The sequence below is a fragment of the Uloborus diversus genome, chromosome 10 (genome assembly GCF_026930045.1).
Source record: "Uloborus diversus isolate 005 chromosome 10, Udiv.v.3.1, whole genome shotgun sequence".
Taxonomy (NCBI): domain Eukaryota; kingdom Metazoa; phylum Arthropoda; class Arachnida; order Araneae; family Uloboridae; genus Uloborus; species Uloborus diversus.
The window spans coordinates 119,731,622-119,754,605 of NC_072740.1; the positions used below are offsets into that span (position 1 = coordinate 119,731,622).

A 22,984-nucleotide genomic window follows, 5' to 3' on the forward strand; every position below is an offset into this window, starting at 1 on the left:
TATAACTTATTGTTCTCTGCTAATTTAAGTGATTCTTAGTAAATAATGTTGAAAGTATAGTAGTTAAATGAAAGTGTTAAACTGGGGTTTGTCCCTCAAATTGGATTTAAAATATTTTATTTCAAATAAAGCAATATTTATGTCCATGTATTAAGCAAATCAAGCTTGCTTTCTTCTTAAAAAAAAGAAGGAAGATATTTTTAGTAAGTAGTATGTATTTTATCTTCTGCCATGCAATTCCCCAGGTAATAAAAACTATCTCAAAATAAGCACATAAGCAGAAGACCAGTAAGTTTTGAAACTGAATTTTGTGAAAAATAGAATTCTTTGAATTATACTTATATTACTCACCTTTTTAAGGGTCCAAGCATTTTCGGTTATAGCTTTTTGTGCCAAATTTATTTGGTATTCATTTACCAGTGTGTCTTTTAGGTTATTCCTACATGGTCACCAGATCAACTTCTTCTTGTAGAACTAGTTGCAGCAATAAAAGTTCTGCCTTTAGAATCCATTGTTCAAACTGTTAGACAAGTTTTAAAGCAACCTCCTCAAATGTCACAAAAAGTAAGCATAAAGTAACTTTTTTCACGAATCACAGTACATACTAAACAATCATGCTGTTTATTTTAATAAATATGTAACATATTTAAATTTATTTTAAGCAAAATATTTGTTCAAAATACAGAAAATTCAGTGTTTATTGTTGTGTAAGCAAATACTTATGCTACATGTACCGTTTTGAGACTAGTAAAAATATAATGATATTAAATTTCAACAAGACCTTGATTTTTGTAAATATTTTCAAAACCAATTTTACAATTGTTTACACCATTTATTTCTTCTTATTTTGCTTGTTTTCTTAATGTTAATAACTTAAATTACATCAGCCTCGTCCTAGTTTTCGTTGTAGAGATAATGGCAGATTGCCTTAGAAATTTTATTTCTATTCTTGTTATAAAACTAGTTTCAGTTTTTTTTTAAAATACTGTTTTCAACAACTATTAATGATATTCTTGCTCACTGCCTTACAATATTTTCTTTCATTATCACACAAGACATGCCAACTCTCTTGTTTTGGACAAGCTCCTGGTTTAGGGTACAATCTGTGGCCTCCTGTCACCAGAGAAATTTCTTTTGCTTTTCATGAAACTGAAAAGTCGTCAAATTTCATGACAGTCAAGAGTCTTCTTAATTTTTGCATTCATCTCAGATTTAAAAGAACCTATGGCTAGCTGTTAAGGAATCAGATGTTTTTTTACTCAAAAATTTGTTCAATATGTTTTGGAAAAATGCAGCTACTCCAGCAACCCTAAAAAAGCATTAATGCTGCTGTCTTTTTTCTTTTTTTCTTTTTTTTTAAAGACTTATTTCATAATATAAAATTTTACTTTTAGTAATTCTCTCATGATCATATATAAATGCTATTTATCATTGAATAAATATTATTACACTTAAATTTTCCCTCTTGATTGTATTGCTTGAATGAAGAAATATATTTCAAGCAATGTAGTCATAGTGATAAAACTTAAAAAATAAAAATGGCTTAAATCAGTAATTTATTTTTAATTTTAAAATTTCCTTTATAAACTTATTAACTTAAAAATATAAATGTTTAATGTTATGGACTAATTTTTCTGTAATTTGGTATCTAAGAACATAAAAAGTTTCAGGTTTGTACCATCACTCATCTGGTTTGAAGGTACATATTCATATTCCAATACATATTTCTCCTACATTTTCGTTTTGTTTCTTCTGCTTTTTCGTTTCGTAAAGTTAACAAGTCTGAATTTGAGAATGTCTTTTGAAGCATAAATGTTGGCCTTTTGTTGTTTTACCTTCATTTTTCAATTGCTCTTAATCTTAATATATTTAAAATGTTGACTGCTCTTTTTCTGGATGTATTTTAATCCATAAGCTCCTTTTTTTTTTTCTTTTTTCTTGCGATTAATGAAAAAGGTTTCTTCTAATAGCAAAACAAATGCCTACATTTTTTTGTTCAATATTTAATGTTATGTTTATAATGTTTAATGTATATTAAATTTATGAATAATTTAGATTATAAATTTCTCATGCTATGAATCAATTTCTGAACTTCTTTGTGCTCTTTCATAATCTGTGTTATGCCATAGTTTATCTTTGTTAAGTTCTGTCAAAGTCTTACATACTTCTTTTAATAACACTTTTGACTTTTAGTATAAACTTTGCAAGTTAACTTGCATACATAAAAGCTTACCCACCACATGTTTTTCTTATTTTCCTTTTTAATTTCAGAATAAAATATCTATTGAAGTCAATACCTTACAATTTTTTCTTGCATATGTTCAACAAACATCAGGTTCCCAACTTATTGAAACGTGGCAGTCATTACTCGGCCTATGGAGAGATGGGTTGCAATTAGCATTCCCCCTTGTTCAATTCCATTTATTAAGGTATTTTCATAGTAATTTTCACACAAAAGCTTAGTCAAAAATTATTTTTTATGGAAAATTATTGCATTTTTGCTTTTAGCATTCTTCATGAATTTGTACAAAGAGCACCATTATTAGAAGACAAGAAATCACAGAAAGACCTACAGGTACTTGGATAATTCTGAAACATATATATTGTTTCCATGAACTGTTGAGTGTTATGGTTTTAACAATTTTTCTTATAGGATATAGCTCATAAACTGATAGAAGCTTGCAGCTCTGTAGCGTGTGACAGTTTGGAGCAAACTACTTGGTTATGGCGTAACCTTGCTGTCAAACCTGGACCGCAATCTGAAGTCCCTGCTTCTGCTGAAGGTTATTATTAGTATTTTTTAAAAAAATTTCATTGGTAACTAGCACAGCCACATGACTATAAATTTTAATCTTCCTGGAAGGTTGGTGAGTAAAGCAAACAGAGAGTCACTGCTTTAGTTATTTTTTTAAATTTGAATATTTTGAAATTTGATAATGAATAGTTCTTTTCAAACTGTCATACTTTGCAATTTTGAAAATTAACATTCATCACAGTTTCAGGTATTTAAAAAGGAAGGATACTCTCAATCAATTGAAATCAAAAAGTACTTAAGGTATGGCAGAAAACATGAAAACTAGTGTTATTACTTAGATTAAACTCTATTATTTTTTTAGATTAATTTTGATTATACCTTAAAAGTTATTACTTCACGTGTTTAGTTTAGTTGCTAAAATTGTATGTTAAATCAAAACTTCATTTTTTTTACATTGCATTATCTGCAGGTTATACAAAGATTTTTTTCTTCTTCAGGCTGATTTTAAGACCTTGCAGATTATACGCCGCCACGGTGAATACATAGGACAGTACGGTACTATCCGAACACTATTCGCTGATAGAAGTTTCTGGTCATTTTACCGGATGTAATGTAATGTGAATTGAGTTTAGCCTAAAAAATTGGCTAAATTTGGATTGCTTATCTCTCCTGTTCTAATTAGTGACAGAAATGGAACAAACACCTTCTTGTTCAGAAAAAAACCCTTTCCAAGTACACATAATGTTAGGGGGGATTTTTTATCACCCAACTAAGAGAAATTTGTGAAATTTTAACTTGAAAAATTAATTAAAAAAAACTTAATTTGAAATTTCAAGTTCCAACTTTAAGGTTCGGACCCCCGTAGTACATTAAATTTTGTGCCAAGTTTCAGGGCTGAAGGTGCTGTAGAGCCTCCTGGCTGTGGGGTACAAGGAAAGAATATGTATTATATATTTTTTTACTAGCAATACCTGCACAGCAATGCCCGTGCTAAGAATTTAAAGGAAGTCCGTTGAATAAATAAAATCAACCCCCACCCCCCTGATGTGAAATGTTAATTTTTCTTTAAATAACTGCGTACACACCTTAAAAAAAACCTATTAAAGTTTCTTTGGAATTCAAAACAATTCGCCAAAACATTGAATTACATTTACAGTTGCTTTAACGTAAAAATGATTCTCCAACTGTATTGTTCAACGCCCAACACTCCAAGCAACCATGCTACCGGAACCCAGCCCTTTTGCGAGTGCTGCAGATTTTTTTTTTTTGCAATTAAAAATGTTTTGCCAAATAAACAAACTGTGTCTTACTTAAATGTGCCCGTGACACTTTTTTTCACTCCAAACTGTTTCAACCCTTTTTAATATTTTCCGGCTATTTAGTTTTGAAAATTACCATTTAATTTTTGATTAAGTTATACATTCATATCTTTTATAGCGTACAATCATATAGTGCTGCCTTCATGCCCCTACAGCTTTAACTTTATAAACTGTTTAGTCTGTAATAAATATGCCTTATTTTAACGATGGTGAGACATTATGTTCAAAACACTAACAGAACCACGTTAAGTGTCCAAATAAATATGCATAAACGTGCTCCGTGACCGAGGCACGTTTATGCAAGCGACTTGGGCTCAAAAATAATTTTTTTGACTGTTAAAAACATGAACTGAGCAACAACTGAATATACCAATTTTGACTCCATTAACTGTTTTATAAAACCGCAATGTCTAAAGTTATGACATAAAAATGAGAAAAATCTTTGAAAAAAAATCTGCATAAACGTGCCCTATTCTACCCTATGTAGTAATAATAATACACTGCACTGTAACTATACAGTACTATACAGTAGATAAATAAGCTACATTTATAACTTAAAAATTGAAGATGATGATTTATGCTGTGCAATCTGATCGTCATTCAAAAATATTTTTAAATACAGTAGCTTTGCATTTACTTTTGTAACACTTACATCTATGGTAACACCCCTCTTGCAGGGTCTCTATAATCTACAACCCAAGAGCAGATTCCAATTTCATATTGTTTGCATTTTGTTGAAAACCTACTCTGCGAGTTTCATATGAAAACTAAGGTCTGGCAATCCATATAGGATTGCCTTCTCTTGACTTTTAATTATAGGTATGAAAGATTCACTCATACCTAAATACCTTCAACCCACTTCCTAATTGTTCAAGTGTAAAAGGAATCTTTACCTTTTCTTAAATTGTCGCAAACTTTCGCTTTTTGTTTCCGTCTTCAAACTTTCGATGAAACAGCGTGCCTAGGTGCCACAATATCTCATCACCTTTCATATTTAGAATAAATAAATGAAAAATGAGGAGTGGTGATGTATACACACTAATAAAGCTATGTTTGTAGTGCGGTGTGTGGGAACTTGCGCAGTCAGTGATGTTGAAAGGATGAAAGTACATTCACGAAGTCAATGTTTAGTAGTAAATAACAAAACCAAAACTTAGCATCACAATTCCTTTCCAAATATTTTGTGTTGAGAGCGAGAAATTCGCTTCAGCTCTAAAATTTGTTGCTCCTGAAAACTCGCGTTATAGCCATTTTGCGTTAGTCGTATCGGGTTGTAGCAGGAGTCGACTGTGTGTGTGTATATATATATATATATATATATGTGTAAAGGGCGTTTGAGCTAAAGGATTCAGAACTCCTAAGGGGTAGGATGCATCCTAGCAACTTGAAATCACATAGCAATAAAGGGTGGGAAACGTTTTGCAGACCCAAAAAATTTGAGACATGCCGGGAGTATTCCAGACTGTTCGGGGTTCCATGCGTCAATGATGCGAGTTGTGCATTTTAGCCAGCCAAAAAAAAAAAAAAAAAAAAAATTTTGAACACTTTCTTAGACCCATGTACCTTTTGCTTTTTTGCATGTATAATTAAAAAGATTGTTCACTCAGTCTCTTTTCCTTGTGGTGCTTCTGTGTTTATTAAAGCTTCATGAAAGCATTTTGGACCCTGCATTGCTGTATGATTTCAAGTCATCGGTGCACTCTACTACTCTTAAAAGTTCTGAAACGTTTAACGGAAACACCCTCTATATATGTGCGCATACTTTATTTTAAAATATTTGTAAAAGCTGTCTTGTATGATTTATTTCTGTTCTATATGGGACACAAAGCATTTAATATTCATAGGTTACTTCATGTATAAAAATAATTTAATTGACTTTTCTTATTCTGTTTTTACATTTCAGTTGAAAATTCAACACTAACGGAGTCTTCAGATTCTTCTGGGACAGTTTCAAAACCTCAGAATAATAATGCTCAATATAGTGTTCAAGCTTTGTGCTGTTTAGCTGAAGTATGTTTACTTTTTTTAAAGTCAAACAATTTAATAGAAAGCTTTCTATTCTTTAGTTTATTCTATAAACCTCATTAAATGCTGTAAACTTAGTCATGGATTTTTTTTTTTTTTTTTTGAGATAACCTTTTCATAACTAATATATTTAATGTATTCTAAAAAAATATTTTAATTCACTTTTTTCCAGGATTCAATCCAGATGAAAATTGTGTCCACTTTACGAAGAATTCAGTATTTCATCACAAATTTGGTGTCTTAAAATCAGCTCTTTCATATTTTTTTGCTGTGAAAACAAAAAACTCTTTGATAGCTTTTAGGTTCGATAAAATTGCCTGAAAACAAAAGTTTTGAAAATGCCCTCCTATTTATAAATCTGTTAAAAAATACATTTTGGAAAGCATCATTCCTCATTCAAACCTCCAAAATACTTTTTCATAGAAAAATAAATAAATAAATGAAAGAATAGGTCACAAAAATATTGTCTTTTCCACAAAAACAAAAGAAAATCACTAGAATGTTTTTTTTTGCAAGCTTCTAACTCAAACCTGGATTGAACCTTAGATCCAGCAAACTACGAAATACTTTTAAGACTTAAATCATGGATTTGGTATACTTTTACTATTATGAATGAAGTGAAAAGGGTGTGCTCAAAAAGAACGCAATCACAGCGACCACTGGTCTATTGTACTACCCCCGTTAGGACCCCTAGATAACCTGATAGCAGAAACATTTCCAGCACTTGTCTTACCAAAGTTTAGGCAGTTCCCGGGGATCCACACAATGTCATTCTAAATGTTCAAATCTTTGTGTAGAATAATACTCACAGTTACACAGTACATAAATTAAGCTTTCTTCTGCCATTTGGCATCCTCTGCATGATGGATTGTCAGTGACACCCATCAGTTTAAGACAGCTAGTTGAGGACTTTGGTCTGTCTCTGAGAGTCAGACCGAAACCACCTACCTTACGATTCACCCATGATTTATTATAATACTTTAACATTGCTTAACATTTCTGGAAACATTTCACCTATAGCATTTTTTTTAACAGGTTATAAGTGATTTCTTCACCTCTATGATATTCAGTTCTTTTTTTTTCAACTTAGGAAAGCAGTTTTATGTGAATTATAATACTAGAATGAATGAACTTGTTTTTTTGTTTTAAAAGTATTACTCATTTTCTTTTTATTATTAAAAATGAATTTTGATTATACAAGGGCTAAAATCTATTTTTTTAAGTACAGGGTAAACTCCCTTTCTAGCTTTGTGTTTGGAGAGGATCAGAATTTTTAGTAAGGAAGAAAAGCTGCTTTTTTTTCCCTTCTCTTTTGACTATTACAGCTTTTTGTGTATTCCCACATTGCAAAAGTTTGTGTTTGATGTGCTGCATTTTTTACTTAACATTACCTAAACTTAAACAAATTCTTACTATTGTTCATTTTCAGTGAAGATTTTCTATATTTTCTGTGTGGGGATGTCTCCCCACGCACTAATTTCAAGTAGAAAATTTAAGGTACTTTGGCAGGAATCTTGTCTTCCCATCCTAAACTTTAGCTCCTGGCATATTTAAAAACAATATTCATAACAATGGATTCAAATGAGTCTTTTGTGCTTTTCAAATATTCTTTAATGACTGAAGTGCAGCCAAATATGTCTTAGGGACATTAGATATTGCTAACTAGTAACATTAAATGGAACCACTTTTACATTTTGTCGAATACAGTGAAGCACCGTTTATATATCTCTTGTGCACATTTTTGTCATTTATATTTTTAAAATATTGTTCACTGCATAGTCCAATACATATTAAGGAGTACCTGTTATATGTTCTTTTATTTAAATGTTTTTTTCATGCAGTCTCTTCAAAAATGTATAAACGGTGCTTCACTGTATTTAATTACTGATTTTTTCTCCCCTTCTAGTTTCTCGCACCTGTGTTGGATTTTGTTTATGTTGGGGAAGAGAAAGAAAAAGTAATTCCATTGCTAAGCAATATAATGCATTATGCCACCCCTTACTTGAAAAATCATAGGTAATAATATTATATGTATTTTTTTTTACAGAATTGAATCTGTTTTGATTTACTTTCAAGCTTTGAAAATACTGTAATAATTCAAATTGAAATTTTTGTGTCATTTGTTTGCTGCTTTTGTTTTTAGCTATTTTGTATTATAAAAAGTATGAAATTTAATTTACAGTTTTTGCCCCTTCACATGATATTTCAAAGCAAAAACATATCCAAAACTGGCTATTTGTGTTTTAAATTGTTGGAGAGAAAGAAGTTTAATTGAATTGGTCAGGATACTTATTTGAACTTATTATTTTTTTTACTGTTCACGCCATAGAGCTTTTCCAAAAAACGAAAATCAATTGCCATCTGTGAAAACTTGTAGCATTAGCAGCAAAAAGGCTAATGAGTGGCGTTATATTTGCCAGTCTACTGGTCTGTCCCCAAGTAAAAGACACCTTTAAAATATTTTAGATAGCATCCACAACTAAATTTTTTGAATAAATATTATCAGGTTTTGAAACCTTAATTGCATCGTCTAATTGCATCATCCTAGGCAACATGTATACTAGCCAAATCAGTTGTCTGCCAAAAGTTGCTGATATTTTTTAGAACATTTTGAAGACGAAATTTTGAAAGTATTGCAGTTATTTTCATATGTGGTTTCTAAGAAGACAACAAAAGTTGTTCCAAAATAAGTTTTAAGATTAAACTAGCACATTATAACGTATATGCCCTGCATGCATTATAAAAAACAAAAGTAAAATTAAAGCTTTTATTTGACTAGTATTAAAGATGTGTTGAGTACCATGCTCTGCATTTTGTTGAGTGTCTAGACATCAATATACATGAAGACTCACTGTTGGCTTTTAAATCTAATCAGAAAATTAACAGGACTACTTTTTTAAGGCTAATTTTAAGCCTTGGTTCAATATTTTGAGAGGCTAAAACTTGTATAAACTCATATATTTATAAGAAACATTTGTAATACTGAACTCATTTGTCAAAATATCACTGGACATTTTAAAAAGGGACCTCACATTCTTCTTATGCTAAAATATTAATATGCATTTTTAGAAAACTGATTGAGGCAGTGAAAAGTAAAGGGATGTAAGTGCCAAAATTTGAAGATCACCTGTACAAACCATATGGGAAACCTCTCCTCTGTTTTGAGGCAAGAGATAGTACTTGTAGCCTTAGTAAATGCTGCTATACAGCATGATTAGGAAAATTTTTCAATGAAAGCCTACCTAGGACTGCATCTTTAAATGCGTTTTTCTCAAAACTTGAAAATTTCCACTTGTATCCCTTTGCTTCTCACTGCCTCAATTGTCTTTTCTGAAAGAGGGATTTTGTATATAAAAAATTTAAAAACACATAGTTTATCTGTTTTCAAAAAGTTATGTTTTTTGTATATGCAAAGTCACATTTTTTGCTAATCATTTAAAATTAGTAAATTGTTTCTTCAATTCTTATTTATTTTTTCTTTTGTTTCAGTACACATAATGCGCCCAGTTTTCGTGCTTGCTGTCAGCTACTTGCTAATATTTCTGGTTATCAACATACTAGAAAAGCCTGGCGAAAAGAAGCTTTTGAGTTACTTTTAGATTCCTCGTTTTTTCAAATGAACTTTACATGCCTTACATATTGGAGATCAATTATTGATCATCTCATGACTCATGACAAAACAACTTTTAGAGACTTTATGTGTAAGCTAAACTATATCAATAGTTTAATTTTTCAAACATGCAAATCAGTATAATTGTGGTTAGCATTATTATTAATATGCATGATATATGTCTATTTGAAAAGTGTTCTAATAAATACTGAATAATTACTCTAGATTTTGTTGGTGAGACTTTTTGCACAACAGCCGAAAACAGTGTGATTTTTCTGTACAGGAAAGGTTCTCCTTAGACCTTACTATTACCATTTACAAAAGAACAAATTTTGCCAAACAAAGTTTATAAGTTTAATTTTCTTAAAAATGCTATAAATAAAACTTTTATATTTGAACAAGTTCAAAATTTAAATTAAAGGAATATGCTACAAATTTAATAAAGATGCTTTAAAACAAAGTGTGTAGCCCTTTCATCAGATAACCATATGCATTTTCATTATTTGTTTTATTTCCAAGTAGTATTTGTTTTACTTTTATGTTTGTTACAGTTAGGTTTCATTCCCAATTTTAGAGTCATTAAACTTTTTCTAGAAATCTAACAAAAGTGCTAAGTTTCCAGTTTAATTTGTTTAAAAGGATTTTATCTTGATAAATATATTTTATTTAATCATTTCAGCTAGAGTTGCAGTAGCACAGTCTGGTTCACTCAACTTATTTAGTAGTAAGGAACAAGAGTATGAGCAACGATCCAATTTATTAAAAAGACTTGCTTTTGTGCTATTTTGTAGTGAAATTGATCAGTATCAGAAGTATATGCCAGATATTCAAGGTATATTTACTATTTTTTAAGTGTACTATAGGGTCTTTCAATAAGACTGGGTAGATGTTGAAGTGGAATAAAACAAGCTGTGTGTGGGATATTAGCAAAATTCTTTTTTTATTTAAAAGGAATTGCAGGCCATTTTGTATAGCATATAACATTGTGTAATTATCTACTGCAGCATCTCATGGTGGCACAGATCTAAATGGCTCAATTTTCAATTATTCCGCATCATAGAAACAGCTGAATTTGAGCGATGACTTCAGTTATGTTGACTTAAAGGGCTTCGATAGATTACTGCATATTTGTATCGACACATGACTGTAGGTAACCATACAAAAAATATTGCTAAGTCAAATTGCTTGATTACGCATATTGCGTAACAATTATCATGTGATTGCGTAACTTTGTGGCCAGTTCATGTCACCTCTGCAAGAGATATCCATTCCCTCAAATTGTTCATTCAGAATGTGCATCTTGGTGACAGCTGTGTATCATGTAGCACCATCCTGATGGAACCATATGTTCTCTATGCCCGTATCGGCCATACAGTATTGGTTCTCATCATTCCTCTGCGCTCAATGTTGGCGGTGATGGCCTCAACAACTTCTTTCTCATAAAAGTACCAACCAATGATGCCACCTGGCCCAAAATCCACACCAAACAATAACTTTTGTGGATTCATTGTCACCTGGTCAACGTCATGTCGTTTAGCTTCATCCCATATACAGCTGTGAAAGACTACCAGATCTGTTGTAAAATGGGTAAAAAGCATGCAACGCTTGCACAAACGAACACTTATTTTAATATTAAAGTTATATCATTTAGAAGCGTTGCTCAATCGTGTAACTTGTCATGGTGATTTGGCACGAGTGTCTGAATAATAAGTAGCAGGTTAGACTGATGTTACCAAAAAACATGGCTGCCAACATCTGCCCTTCCCAATTGGAAGACCTTTTAGTTTTAAAATCTACTAATTTTTATCATTTGTCATTGCCGTAATTAGCACATTAATATGCTTAATAGCAACTTAGAAATGAGGTGTTTAGTATCAGAACCTGTTCATTTCATGTTTAATAAATTTACAGGAGAGGAAAAAAGCATTCGGTGCTCAAGTTTTGATAATATAATTTTATTTCAAGGTATTTTATGTTTTAAAAACTGGTTGCAAGAAAATTCATTCTTCGATATTATTTTTATTTTAAGTTACCTGATTTTTGATGAATTAATTTTATGATAAAGTTACTTTGTATTTTTCAATTATAATTGCTCTACTTTAAATTTAAAGTGCATTCAACAGTGGCGGCAATTCGGGGGGGGGGGGGGGAATGCCCTGCTATCTGCATTCTTAAACTCAGACAGGGTAATTTTTATATTTTCCACTAAATGTATATTTTTTATTTAGTCTTTAATTTTAAATTAATTTCATCCCAAGCTGTAGCATATAAATTATAATAATTTTTAATAGCCCTATCAAAGAATAAATCATTACCAATATTTTTGCATCCTTGTTACCTGATTCTGTTCTGTGGCACACTTTCATGTTTATGAATATTCCATTTTCAAAAAGTTGAAATATTATAAAATTCAATGTGATAAGTATACAATTATGATCTATGGTGATGTTCTCTTTTGTGGTTCTAAATAATTCCACAACCCATGAATTTTGCTTCATAATTGTTTTCTTTATAACTTGAAGCCTTATGTATAATGTATATTATGTATAATATATACCGTAAATTTTACTATTTTTCCTTTTTTAGAACGATTAACAGAAAGCTTAAAAATGTCACATGTTCCAATTGTGCAAGCTCAAATTTTTCTGTGCTTTAGAGTCTTACTAGTTCGGATGTCACCTAACCATGTTACTTCTCTTTGGCCTGTCATCATAACAGAGATGGTATGTTGATTTTTCTTCTTTGTCTTGAAAATATATGCCTTGGTTTCTTCATGGTAAGAGTTATGTGAAGTAAAATGCATGAAATTTTGTAATTAAAATTAATAATTGGCATCTGCAGTGATACTAGGGATCCTATAGTTTATAGACAATTTCATTCAATTTAATCTCAGCAAGATCTTAAGAGAGCATATAGACAAAAAGAACAAAGGAAAAGCATATAGATTTTAAAACTGGACTATGAATGTGGCAAGAAAAGAGAAAGACCATGGTTTCTCAGCTGTAGTTGAATTGTCATTTTAAGAATCTCATATGAGTTTAAGAGATAGTACTAAATTTCTTACATTGACTAGGAACACACAAGCTTAGAACAGAATTAAAAAGGACTCTTCACTGTTCCAAAGGAGCGAATGGAGTTGCCAGATTTTGGTCAAAAGTGGGGAGTTCTTAAACTAGTTTCTTCATTTTCATTGATATGCATTATAGCCCAGTGGTTGGGGAGTTGATTACGGAAGTAATTGGTGGAAAGCTGGAGATGGCTTTAATCTATGGGGGGGGGGGGGGGCACATGGGTCTGGAATCACACTAAGTTTTCCCCCTTTTACTAAGTGAGCTTTAGTCGTCACGTCCGAACTAGTGTCAAAAAACACCTGTTTTTTCATTAATATAACTATCTCAAAAATAACTCTTGCAACAGCCATACATATCGACATATTACTTGTAGAAATTCAAATTCTGAGCAAAATGAGTACCTACAAATTACATCTTTGTTAAATACTAAGCGCACAACTTAATTTCTAAGCTAGGCTCAAATCACTAATCAAGCGCTTCAAGCCAGAACCTACCTTTCCCACTCGTACTGGCCTTCCCCGAGACCCTGTGAAATAGAAGGTCGTAACACTAAAACACATTGTGGTGCTTTCCTAGCTTTGGAAGCAGCTGCACAGGTATGTGATGATCAAGTTGACATACTAGATGTTGCTGAAAACAATTATTTTCATTACAATGTAGCAAATAAATGAAAAAGGATCCTATCTTCATACAGAACTCATTTTAGTTCTTAAAAAGAAACGTAAAATACTGATTGGTTAACATCAAGTAGAACTATCCAGTGAAAATGACTGGTTTTGAGTGATATAATTTGCATTGGAAAAGTATTATTATGTTCTACTTGTAAAAAAGGTTTCCAGTTTGCTTTTCCTGAAGTAAATCAATTTTTTAGTTTACACAATTTGAAGAAAACTTAATGAATAATATTAAATGTTTTGCTGTGACACATGGTACTGTAAATCTCAATCAGTGATTACGTGAGTCAGGGGCGGATCCAAGGGGGGGGCAACGGGGCAATTGCCCCCCCTGGACAAATGAAGGGGCGCCCGTGGGGACGGGCGCCGGGAGCCGCTGCCTAAAAAAAAAAAAAAAAGAGGTTACGCACAGTCACCAAAAAGGCAAGTTTCTGAGGACTCCCCCCCCCCACCGCCACCAAAACAAAAGCTCTGGCTTGCTTTAACCTGCTCTGCTCTCCAAGTATGCAATAAAATATTACACGCGCCCTCAATCATCAATCACATCAATGGTTGCTAACTCCTGGCTTTCGATTAGTTTAACATCGTTTTTCTATTTTCGATTTTACGCTACTAACACCGGTTCTCATCATGCATGCAGTGGGGCGAATACACGGCCTTCTAAGGGGCGCAATTTCCGCTATTTATAAGTTTTCTCTCTGAATTCAGAGGGAATGTTTTGAATCTTGATACAAAAAAAAAAAAAAAAAAAATTGTCTCCTTCACCGGTTCTCAAACAGTTTGTAGTGGGGCGTATCCGCAGCCTTCTTAGGGGCGCAATTTTTGCAACCTATAAGTTTTCCCTATAAATTCAGAGGGAATGTTTTCAAATTAGCTGCAAAAAAAGGGGGGGGGGATATTTGTCTCCTTCACCGGTTCTCAACATGCACGTAGTGGGGCGCCTTCGCGGACTTCAAAGGGGCGCAATATCTGCAAAGTTTCCCTCAAAATACATAGGGAATGTTTTGAAAAATGTTTTGTCTCTGTCGCCGGTTCCCAACCTGTATGAAGCGGCGCTCATCCACGGCCTTCTATTGGGTGCAATAACCGCAACAAATGAGTTTACCCCCTAAATTCAGTGGGAATAGTTTGTAATTTGTTTAAAAAAAAGGAGGGGGGGATTATTTGTCTCCTTCACCGGTTCTCAACCTATATGTAGTGGGGGCGCATCCCAAACCTTCAAAGGGGCGCAACATCTGCAATTTATAAGTTTTTTCCCTCTAAATTAAGAAGAAATGCTTTAAAATTTGTTACAAAAAATAAAATAAAAGAGAAAATAGAAAGGAAAACCAATTTTCTCCTTCACTGGTTCTCAACCTGTATGGAGGGGGGGGGGGGAGGCTCATCCCCGACATTCTAAGGGGCGCAATATCTGCAATTTATAAGTTTCCCCTCTAAATTCAGAGGGAATGCTTTGAAATTTGGAACAAAAAAAAATGGAAATATTTAGAAAAAAGAATTTTCTCCTTCACTGGTTTTCAACCTGTGTGGAGAGGGGCGCATCCAAGGCCTTCTAAGGGGCGCAATATTTGCAACCTATAGGTTTTCTTTATGAACTCAGGAGAAATGTTTTCAAATTTGAAGCAAAAAATAAATAAAAAAAATATTTGGAAAAAATATGTCTCCTTTAACGGTTCTCAACATGCATATAGTGGGGCACATCCACGGTCTTCTAAGGAGCGCAATGTCCACAATTTATAAGTTCTCCCTCTACATTCAGAGGGAATGTTTCGAAATTTGTTACAAAAAAAAAAAAGAAAGAAAATTTGAAAAAATTATTTGTCTCCTTCACCGATTCTCAACCTGTATGTTGTAGGGGCGCATCCCCAACCTTCAAATGGGCGCAATATCTGCAATTTATAAGTTCTTCCTCTGCATTCAGGGGGAATGTTTCGAAATTTGTTACAAAAAAAAAAGAAAATTTGAAAAAATTATTTGTCTCCTTCACCGATTCTCAACCTGTATGAAGTGGGACGCATCCGCGGCCTTCGAAGAGGCGCAATGTTCACAACTTAAAAGTTTTCCTTCTAAATTCAGAGGGAATGTTTTGAAATTTGCAGCAAAAAAAAAAAAAAAAGATGCTGGAAAAATTAATTGTCTCCTTCACCGGTTCTCAACATGGATGTGGTGGGGCGCATTCGAGGACTTCAAAGAGGCGCAATATCTGCAAAGTTTTTCCTCTAAATTCAAAGGAAATGTTTTGAAACTTTTTACAAAACGAATGAGAAAATATTTGGAAAAATGTTTTGTTTCTCTCCGTCGCCGGTTCCCAACCTGTATGAAGCGGCGCAACATGGGTGCAATAACCGCAACTTATGAGTTTGCCCCTAAATTCAATGGGAATGGTTTGCAATTTTTTACAAAAAAAAAGGGGGAAAGGGGGGGAATTATTTGTCTCCTTCGCCGGTTCTCAACCTGTATGTAGTAGGGGCGCATCCCCAACCTTCAATTGGGCGCAATATCTGCAATTTATAAGTTTTCCCTCTATATTCATAAGGAATGCTTTGAAATTTGGTACAAAAAAAAGTGGAAATATTTAGGAAAAATAATTTTCTCCTTCACTGGTTTTCAACCTGTGTGAAGAGGGGCGCATCCGAGGCACTCTAAGGGGCGCAATATCCGCAAAGTTTTCCCTTTAATTTCAGAGGGAATGTAATTATATGTTCAATTGTTTTATTTTCGTACTGCGATTGCGACGCCTTATTTTCAAGAAAAAATAACTTAAAATGTCATTTAACGTTATGTATATAATGTAAGTGTTAATTGGCTCCAGATTTTGCAACAATTTTTTATGGTCAAACTCCGGTTACCAGGACTTTTGCGCTGCTCAGAAAAAGCACTTTTTCTCACAGTTGAAATGCTTCCAGTAAAATAATGAAAACATCTGGAAAAGCTTAACGTGGGAATTTCTGAGAAGCGATAACAGTCCTGTGTTAGTGACAGTGTAGTCTATCCTTTGAAGTGAGGGACAATAGGAAGGAACGCAAAGTAAACAGGGTCATATGGATTTTAAAACTGGACATAGCTACCTTTAGCAGTATTTGCTCATTGTAAGCTTCTCCCATGAGGGAAAGAGGTAAGAGCCTCTTATTAGAGTGACAAAGACCACACATCCTTTGAAGTATACCAAAGAATTAGAAACCTTTTAACACTTTTAAAAGGTAGAGATGAGCTGCCAGAATTGTAACAGGTTGCGGCCAGATGTGAAGAATATTTTAATAGGGTTATTTCCCACTGATAGTTTGATTTTTCCGTCGTGAGTCAAGGGGGACATATTTTTAGGAACTGGCAATCCTGGTCTTTGTCCGAATCACTCGTGTTTACTGGGCTTGGATAAGTTTCCTGTCAAAATTAGTTTTGTGCATTTAAAATTTGATTGATGTCTACCAGTAAAAAAACATCAGGCGCATTTAATCGTAAAAGGAAATTACGACAATTAAAAGAAGATGAAAAACAATCAAAAGCTTTGCAGAAGTTTTTTTCAGCTTCCGCATCGGACTCCAAGAAACTGGATGGCAGAAATGTGGATCAATCTTCCGAGGGAATGTCAGGACCGTCGACAAGTCAAACTGTAAGTTTAATTTGATTCATATTACATTATAAAATAGTATCAGTAAATTGAAATTAAAGCGTCCATCATTTCAATTGTTTTAGCTATGAAAATTAATTGTGCATTGACTATTGACTTATTCTATAATTAATACAAATTGATTGTTTCTGAAATAGCATTGTACACTTCTCTCATTTGGTGCTTAAGCCGAACCTTTTGCTTTAAATTGCATTTTTGTGACAACTCGCTGTTGAAGAAAAAAAATGCTTGTTCAATGAAAGGATAAAAAAACAAAACATATTTATGTCCAAAATATTATTTCCAAATACTGCAATTTATAAATTTCCCACATTTTATAGTGTCTCATGCTTTAAATCAGATCACCATTTGGACTAGTTATGTTTTTAATTAATGAAAAGCATACTTAGCATTTACACTTCTGTTTTGACTTATATATAAAATTGTAATTGTAGTTTAAACTTCAACTATGTTAAACGCTATATTCATTTTTGCACAGCTGAATATTTCTATTTTTTTCCCTCTATGTGATTTCTTTCTTTCTTCCTTTCTTTCTTTTTTTTTTTTTTTTTGAGGTTTTTAAAATAATTATAATATTGGCTTTACAGATGTCTCTTTCTACTTCAATTTCCACTCCCATGAGACTGAATGAAAATTTTGTTTCTGAAATAGAAGATGACGATCAATCGGTCGAAGCTATGTCAGGACAATCGACAGGTCAAACAGTAAGTTGATTTACATTACATTATAAAATAGTATAAATAAATTGAATTTAAATCGTCCGTCATTTCAATTGTTTTATCTATGAAAATAGATTATGCATTAACTTATTTTATAATTAGTACGCATAACTCACGCTTCAACTCAGATTCAGATTACCATTTGGACTAGTTATGTTTTCAATTAATGAAAAGCATACTTTAGCATTTACTTCTGTTTTGACTTATACATAAATTGTAATTGCAGTTTAAACTTCGACTATGTTAGACGTTATATTCATTTATGGGCCGGATACTCCTTTTTAACCCCCTCTATGTGATTATTTATTTATTTATTTTAATAATAATTATATTGGCTTTACAGGTGTCTCTTTCTACTTCAATTTCCACTCCCTCGAGACTGAATGATAATTTTGCTTCTGAAATAGAAGATGACGATCAATCGGCCGACGCTATGTCAGAACAATCGACAGGTCGAACAGTAAGTTGATTCATATTACAGTATAAAATAGAATAAATAAATTGAAATTCAATCGTACATCATTTCAATTGTTTTAGCCATGAAAATAAATTATATATTAACTTATTTTATAATTAGTACAACGCATTGCTCACTCTTCAACTCAGATTATTATTTGAACTAGTTATGTTTTTAATTAATGAAAAGCATACTTAGCATTTACACTTCTGTTTTGACTTATATATAAAACTGTAATTGTAGTTTAAACTTCAACTATGTTAAACGCTATATTCATTTTTGCACAGCTGAATATTTCTATTTTTTTCCCTCTATGTGATTTCTTTCTTTCTTCCTTTCTTTCTTTTTTTTTTTTTTTTGAGGTTTTTAAAATAATTATAATATTGGCTTTACAGATGTCTCTTTCTACTTCAATTTCCACTCCCATGAGACTGAATGATAATTTTGCTTCTGAAATAGAAGATGACGATCAATCGGCCGAGGCTATGTCAGGACAATCGACAGGTCAAACAGTAAGTTGATTTACATTACATTATAAAATAGTATAAATAAATTGAATTTAAATCGTCCGTCATTTCAATTGTTTTATCTATGAAAATAGATTATGCATTAACTTATTTTATAATTAGTACGCATAACTCACGCTTCAACTCAGATTACTATTTGAACTAGTTATGTTTTTAATTAATGAAAAGCATACTAAACATTTACTTCTGTTTTGACTTATATAGAAAATATTGGATTATTTACATATCTTTCTAACTGACTATGTGTTTCACTTTTTCGTAAAAAAGCGAAAATGCCTTACTTCATTTTCGCTATTGAGATAGTGTTTTCGCATTTTGCGAAAAAATGCCACCATAGCGGAAACCCTAGTGTATGTGTGTGTGTTGTTTTACAAATATTTTTATTACCGTCCTTACAGTTCTCTTCAACGAAACTGAATGAGTTTGACGCTTCTGAAATCAAATATGGTGATCAATCTGGAGAAACTACGCCTGGTCAAGAAATCAGTATAACTGTAAGTTGATTCAATGTATAATACAAGACAGTACAGTGGAAGTTAAATTTCACTATGATTCTTTGGTGTGATTTTTTTTTCATAAGTTTCTTTTTTCGTCTGAAAAATAACATTCAGTCTGGCTCTGATAAAAAGATGTGTGGCCTTGACCCTGCTAATATCATCTCTTGTTCCAAATCAGATGAGAGTTTTCTTCTTCATTTGTATTAGTTTTCTCCAAATTCTTAACATTGGCTCTTATATCGTTTTTCATCTAGGCGTTTTATGTCAGATTTAATTTTCCCGAAAAAAATAGCTTTTAAGCGAAATAGTACTACCTGAGCAAAACTTAGGTTTGATTGAATCGACAAAGCCCTTCAGTCGCATGTTTTCTTTTGTTTGTTTTAAAAAGTGAGAACTATTTGTTGAAATTTGAACATTTCAAACACACTTAATCTTTAACTGCGAACGTGAAAAAATTTAGTACTATAAGTGACATGACGTTTCACAGCTTACTGTTTTCAAAGTCAATTTTGTAGCAAAAATAATGAAGAATTTTAAAAATTTATGTGCCTACTTAATTATCGGTGTGTAACAAAAAACCTATAAGTAATTTCAATAAAATTTATATCAAATATTTATTTAAAAAAAAGGAACGAGATATAACAGTTTGTAGTACTTTTCAGCCTTAATCTACATGAGATGCTTGTTTTCTTATTTGAATTGACCCTATACAAGTATACGATAAATTTAACACATGTCACTTAAAATTTGATCTAGAAAGAAAGAAGAAAAAATCAACTACGTATTTCTAGAAACAAAATAATAAAACTCCGAGAATGACTAAGGCATGGGATCTGATCAACGGGAGAAGTGATCCATTCCATGAATCAATTTGACCTTCATTAAAATAATTTTTTTTTCTGCAGGGTAGTGGACAATTTTTATCAACAAAGAAGCAAATCTCTGAAGCTAGATGCATTGAATCCTTTTTCCAGCCTCTCCACAGGCGTGATGTTTCAGATTGCGTTGTTCAAGCAGCTTCCAAGTCCGTTGGAGGTGATATATTAAATACTGAAGAAATGACTGTTCTGCCTTCTGCCGACTCTACTGCATGTAAAAAGTCAAATGTTCCTTACGATATTGGAAATTTTTTAGGTAAAAATATAGATGATTACTCCAAATACCAGCTACTGTCAAACCCCTGGAGGCCCAAGGATGATTACAAATTTCCAGTTTCCTTGCACACGGTCAAAGGAAAGGTAGTGAAAAGATATTTTTCTCATAAATATCTTATTAAATATCCTTGGCTTGTGTTTTCACATGCTCAGCAAGGTTTGTTTTGTAAGTACTGCCCTTTTTTTGCAATCGGTGGCGTTGGTGGAAGTCAAAAAACAGTGCCTTTGCAAAAGCTTGTGACTAAACCGTTGCTAAACTTTAAGGACATTGCAGGACACAATGGAGATTTGGAGTTGCATTCTAATCATCACTACCACAAACGAGCAGTAGAACAGGGGATTGCATTCCTGCAAACATTTGATAGGCCAGACTTGGAAATAGTTAATCTTGTGAATGAGCAGCATCTCAAAGAGGTAGAAGCAAATAGGGAACGTCTTCGTCCGATTGTTGAAACAGTTATTTTTCTCGGGCGGCAAAATCTTGCATTCCGTGGACACCGAGATGACGGGTCAATACTTTTAAACGCTGATACATCTGGTGGTGCCTCCGACGTAGCAGTTAACGAAGGGAATTTTAGAGAGCTTTTGAAATTTAGAGTATCTGCTGGGGACCAAAAACTGGAGAAGCACTTACAGTCAGCTTCCGCTAATGCGACATACATTAGTAAGACCACACAAAATGCTCTCATTTCATGCTGCGGAAAGGAAATATTGGAGAAGATTTTGTCTAACGTGCGAGCGTCGCAGTATTATGCACTACTTTTTGACGAGACAACAGATCTGTCACACTCGTCACAACTAAGCCTTACGATTAGATACGTTAATGATGGTGGCATTCGTGAGGATTTTATAACCTTCGTAGATGCATTTTCAGAAATAGATCCCACTAAACATAATGATTATGGATCTGAGGAAGATGATTGGAAGGCTATAGAGAAATTAATCACTAACGAAGAAACTACAGACGAAACCGCCACACTAACAGAGTTGTCCTTGACCGGTAAGGCTATCGGTCAAATTGTGTTATTTCAACTGAAAAATAGACTGCAGCTTCCTTTAGAACTCTGTGTTGGAATAGGAACAGATGGATGCGCGGTCATGCTTTCTGAAGTTCGCGGTGCAGTCGCGGAGGTTCAGAAAGAAGCAAAAAACGCCATCAAGACACCCTGCTACAGTCACAAGCTGAATAATTCCATTTCACGCAGTTCAAAAGTGCCCACTATCCGAGATGCTGTAGCAGTTATAAAGGAAATAGTTTCCTTTTTCAAGGCCCATCCAAAGAGGAAGACTGTTCTCTTGAGCACCTTGGGATGTGCCCTGACATCCTTATGTGAGACTCGGTGGGTGGAGAGACACAAGGCTGTGCTTCAGTTCTCTGTCGACCTCCCGAAGGTAGTTGAGACCTTAGAAAAAATATCAGGATGGCGTGATCCAAGCACAGCTGGCAAGGCTACTTCATTAGTGACAGCAGTTTGTAACGCCCAATTTATAGTGGCTATATTGTGCCTCAGCGATATACTGTCCTTAACTCACTCTTTGAGTAAATTGTTGCAAAAGAAAGCCCTTGATATTCATGAAAGTTCTGTGCTGGTAAAAAATACAATAAGCATTCTAGCCAGACGAAGAGAGAATTTAAGTTCTAGCTTTAGCAGAATCTGGCAACGAGCACAAAACTTAGCCGAAGAGCTAGAGATTGAGCTAAGCATTCCACGGATCCCTTCCCGTAAAGGACGGCAAATCTATCGTGCAAATTACGATACAAATTCAGCAGAAGAATATTTTAGGGTTTCAGTATATGCACCTGTTCTAGACTTCGTTCTAGCAGATTTGCGAGAAAGATTCTCAGCTGAAACATTAGACGCGTTTCAGCTGTTTATTATCATACCAGAAAATATTGTTAAGATAAATCTGGAAGAAAATGATGAAATTGTAGCATCCCTCCTCGATCGCTTCGGACTTCTCCTTGACGTCGAAAGAGGAAGTGCCGAGTTTCTGCTGAAAGATGAACTCTTATTATGGAAGGAAAAATGGGTTGAAGAAATGGGAAAGAAAGCAGAGCTTCCCGTAACTGCTTTAAACGTATTGCCTAGCTGTGATGCATTTCCCATCATACGAAAATGTGTCCAAATCCTTGCAACACTTCCAGTAAGTAATGCATCCTCTGAAAGATCATTTTCCTCGCTGCGACGCCTTAAGACGTATTTAAGGACAACAATGACTGAAAATCGTCTTGTTGGTCTTGCACGTATGCATATTCACAGGAATATTACAATTGATATAGATAAAGTTATTACGAGGTTTGCAAAAAGCGGCAATAAAAAAAGAAGACAATTCAGAATATAAAACTCAGTAGCGTCACTACAAGTAGGGGAGAAAGAGGGTGGATTCTGACCCGGGTGTCACCCTTCTGAGGGATGACACTCAAAACGAATATAACATTTACAGAAAATATAAGTACCGGAATTTCCCCCAAGTTTCCCCCAATTCAATCAAATTATAAAAATATACCTGAAATTAGATAACTATCTTGTATAAATAATTGAGAAAA

The 22,984-nt window shown here is 33.4% G+C and overlaps 1 protein-coding gene across 1 annotated transcript in view; it reads left to right on the forward strand.

The window, feature by feature from the left end:
- Positions 1-22,984, forward strand: part of LOC129231146 (protein dopey-1-like) — a 118,890-nt gene that overhangs the window by 71,383 nt on the left and 24,523 nt on the right. Inside the window, exons 17-25 of the mRNA XM_054865394.1 lie at positions 433-564; positions 2,272-2,429; positions 2,509-2,575; positions 2,654-2,783; positions 5,978-6,084; positions 8,006-8,115; positions 9,589-9,800; positions 10,389-10,541; positions 12,296-12,432. Coding sequence (XP_054721369.1) covers positions 433-564; positions 2,272-2,429; positions 2,509-2,575; positions 2,654-2,783; positions 5,978-6,084; positions 8,006-8,115; positions 9,589-9,800; positions 10,389-10,541; positions 12,296-12,432 — 1,206 coding nt within the window. The remainder of the gene's footprint in view (positions 1-432; positions 565-2,271; positions 2,430-2,508; positions 2,576-2,653; positions 2,784-5,977; positions 6,085-8,005; positions 8,116-9,588; positions 9,801-10,388; positions 10,542-12,295; positions 12,433-22,984) is intronic.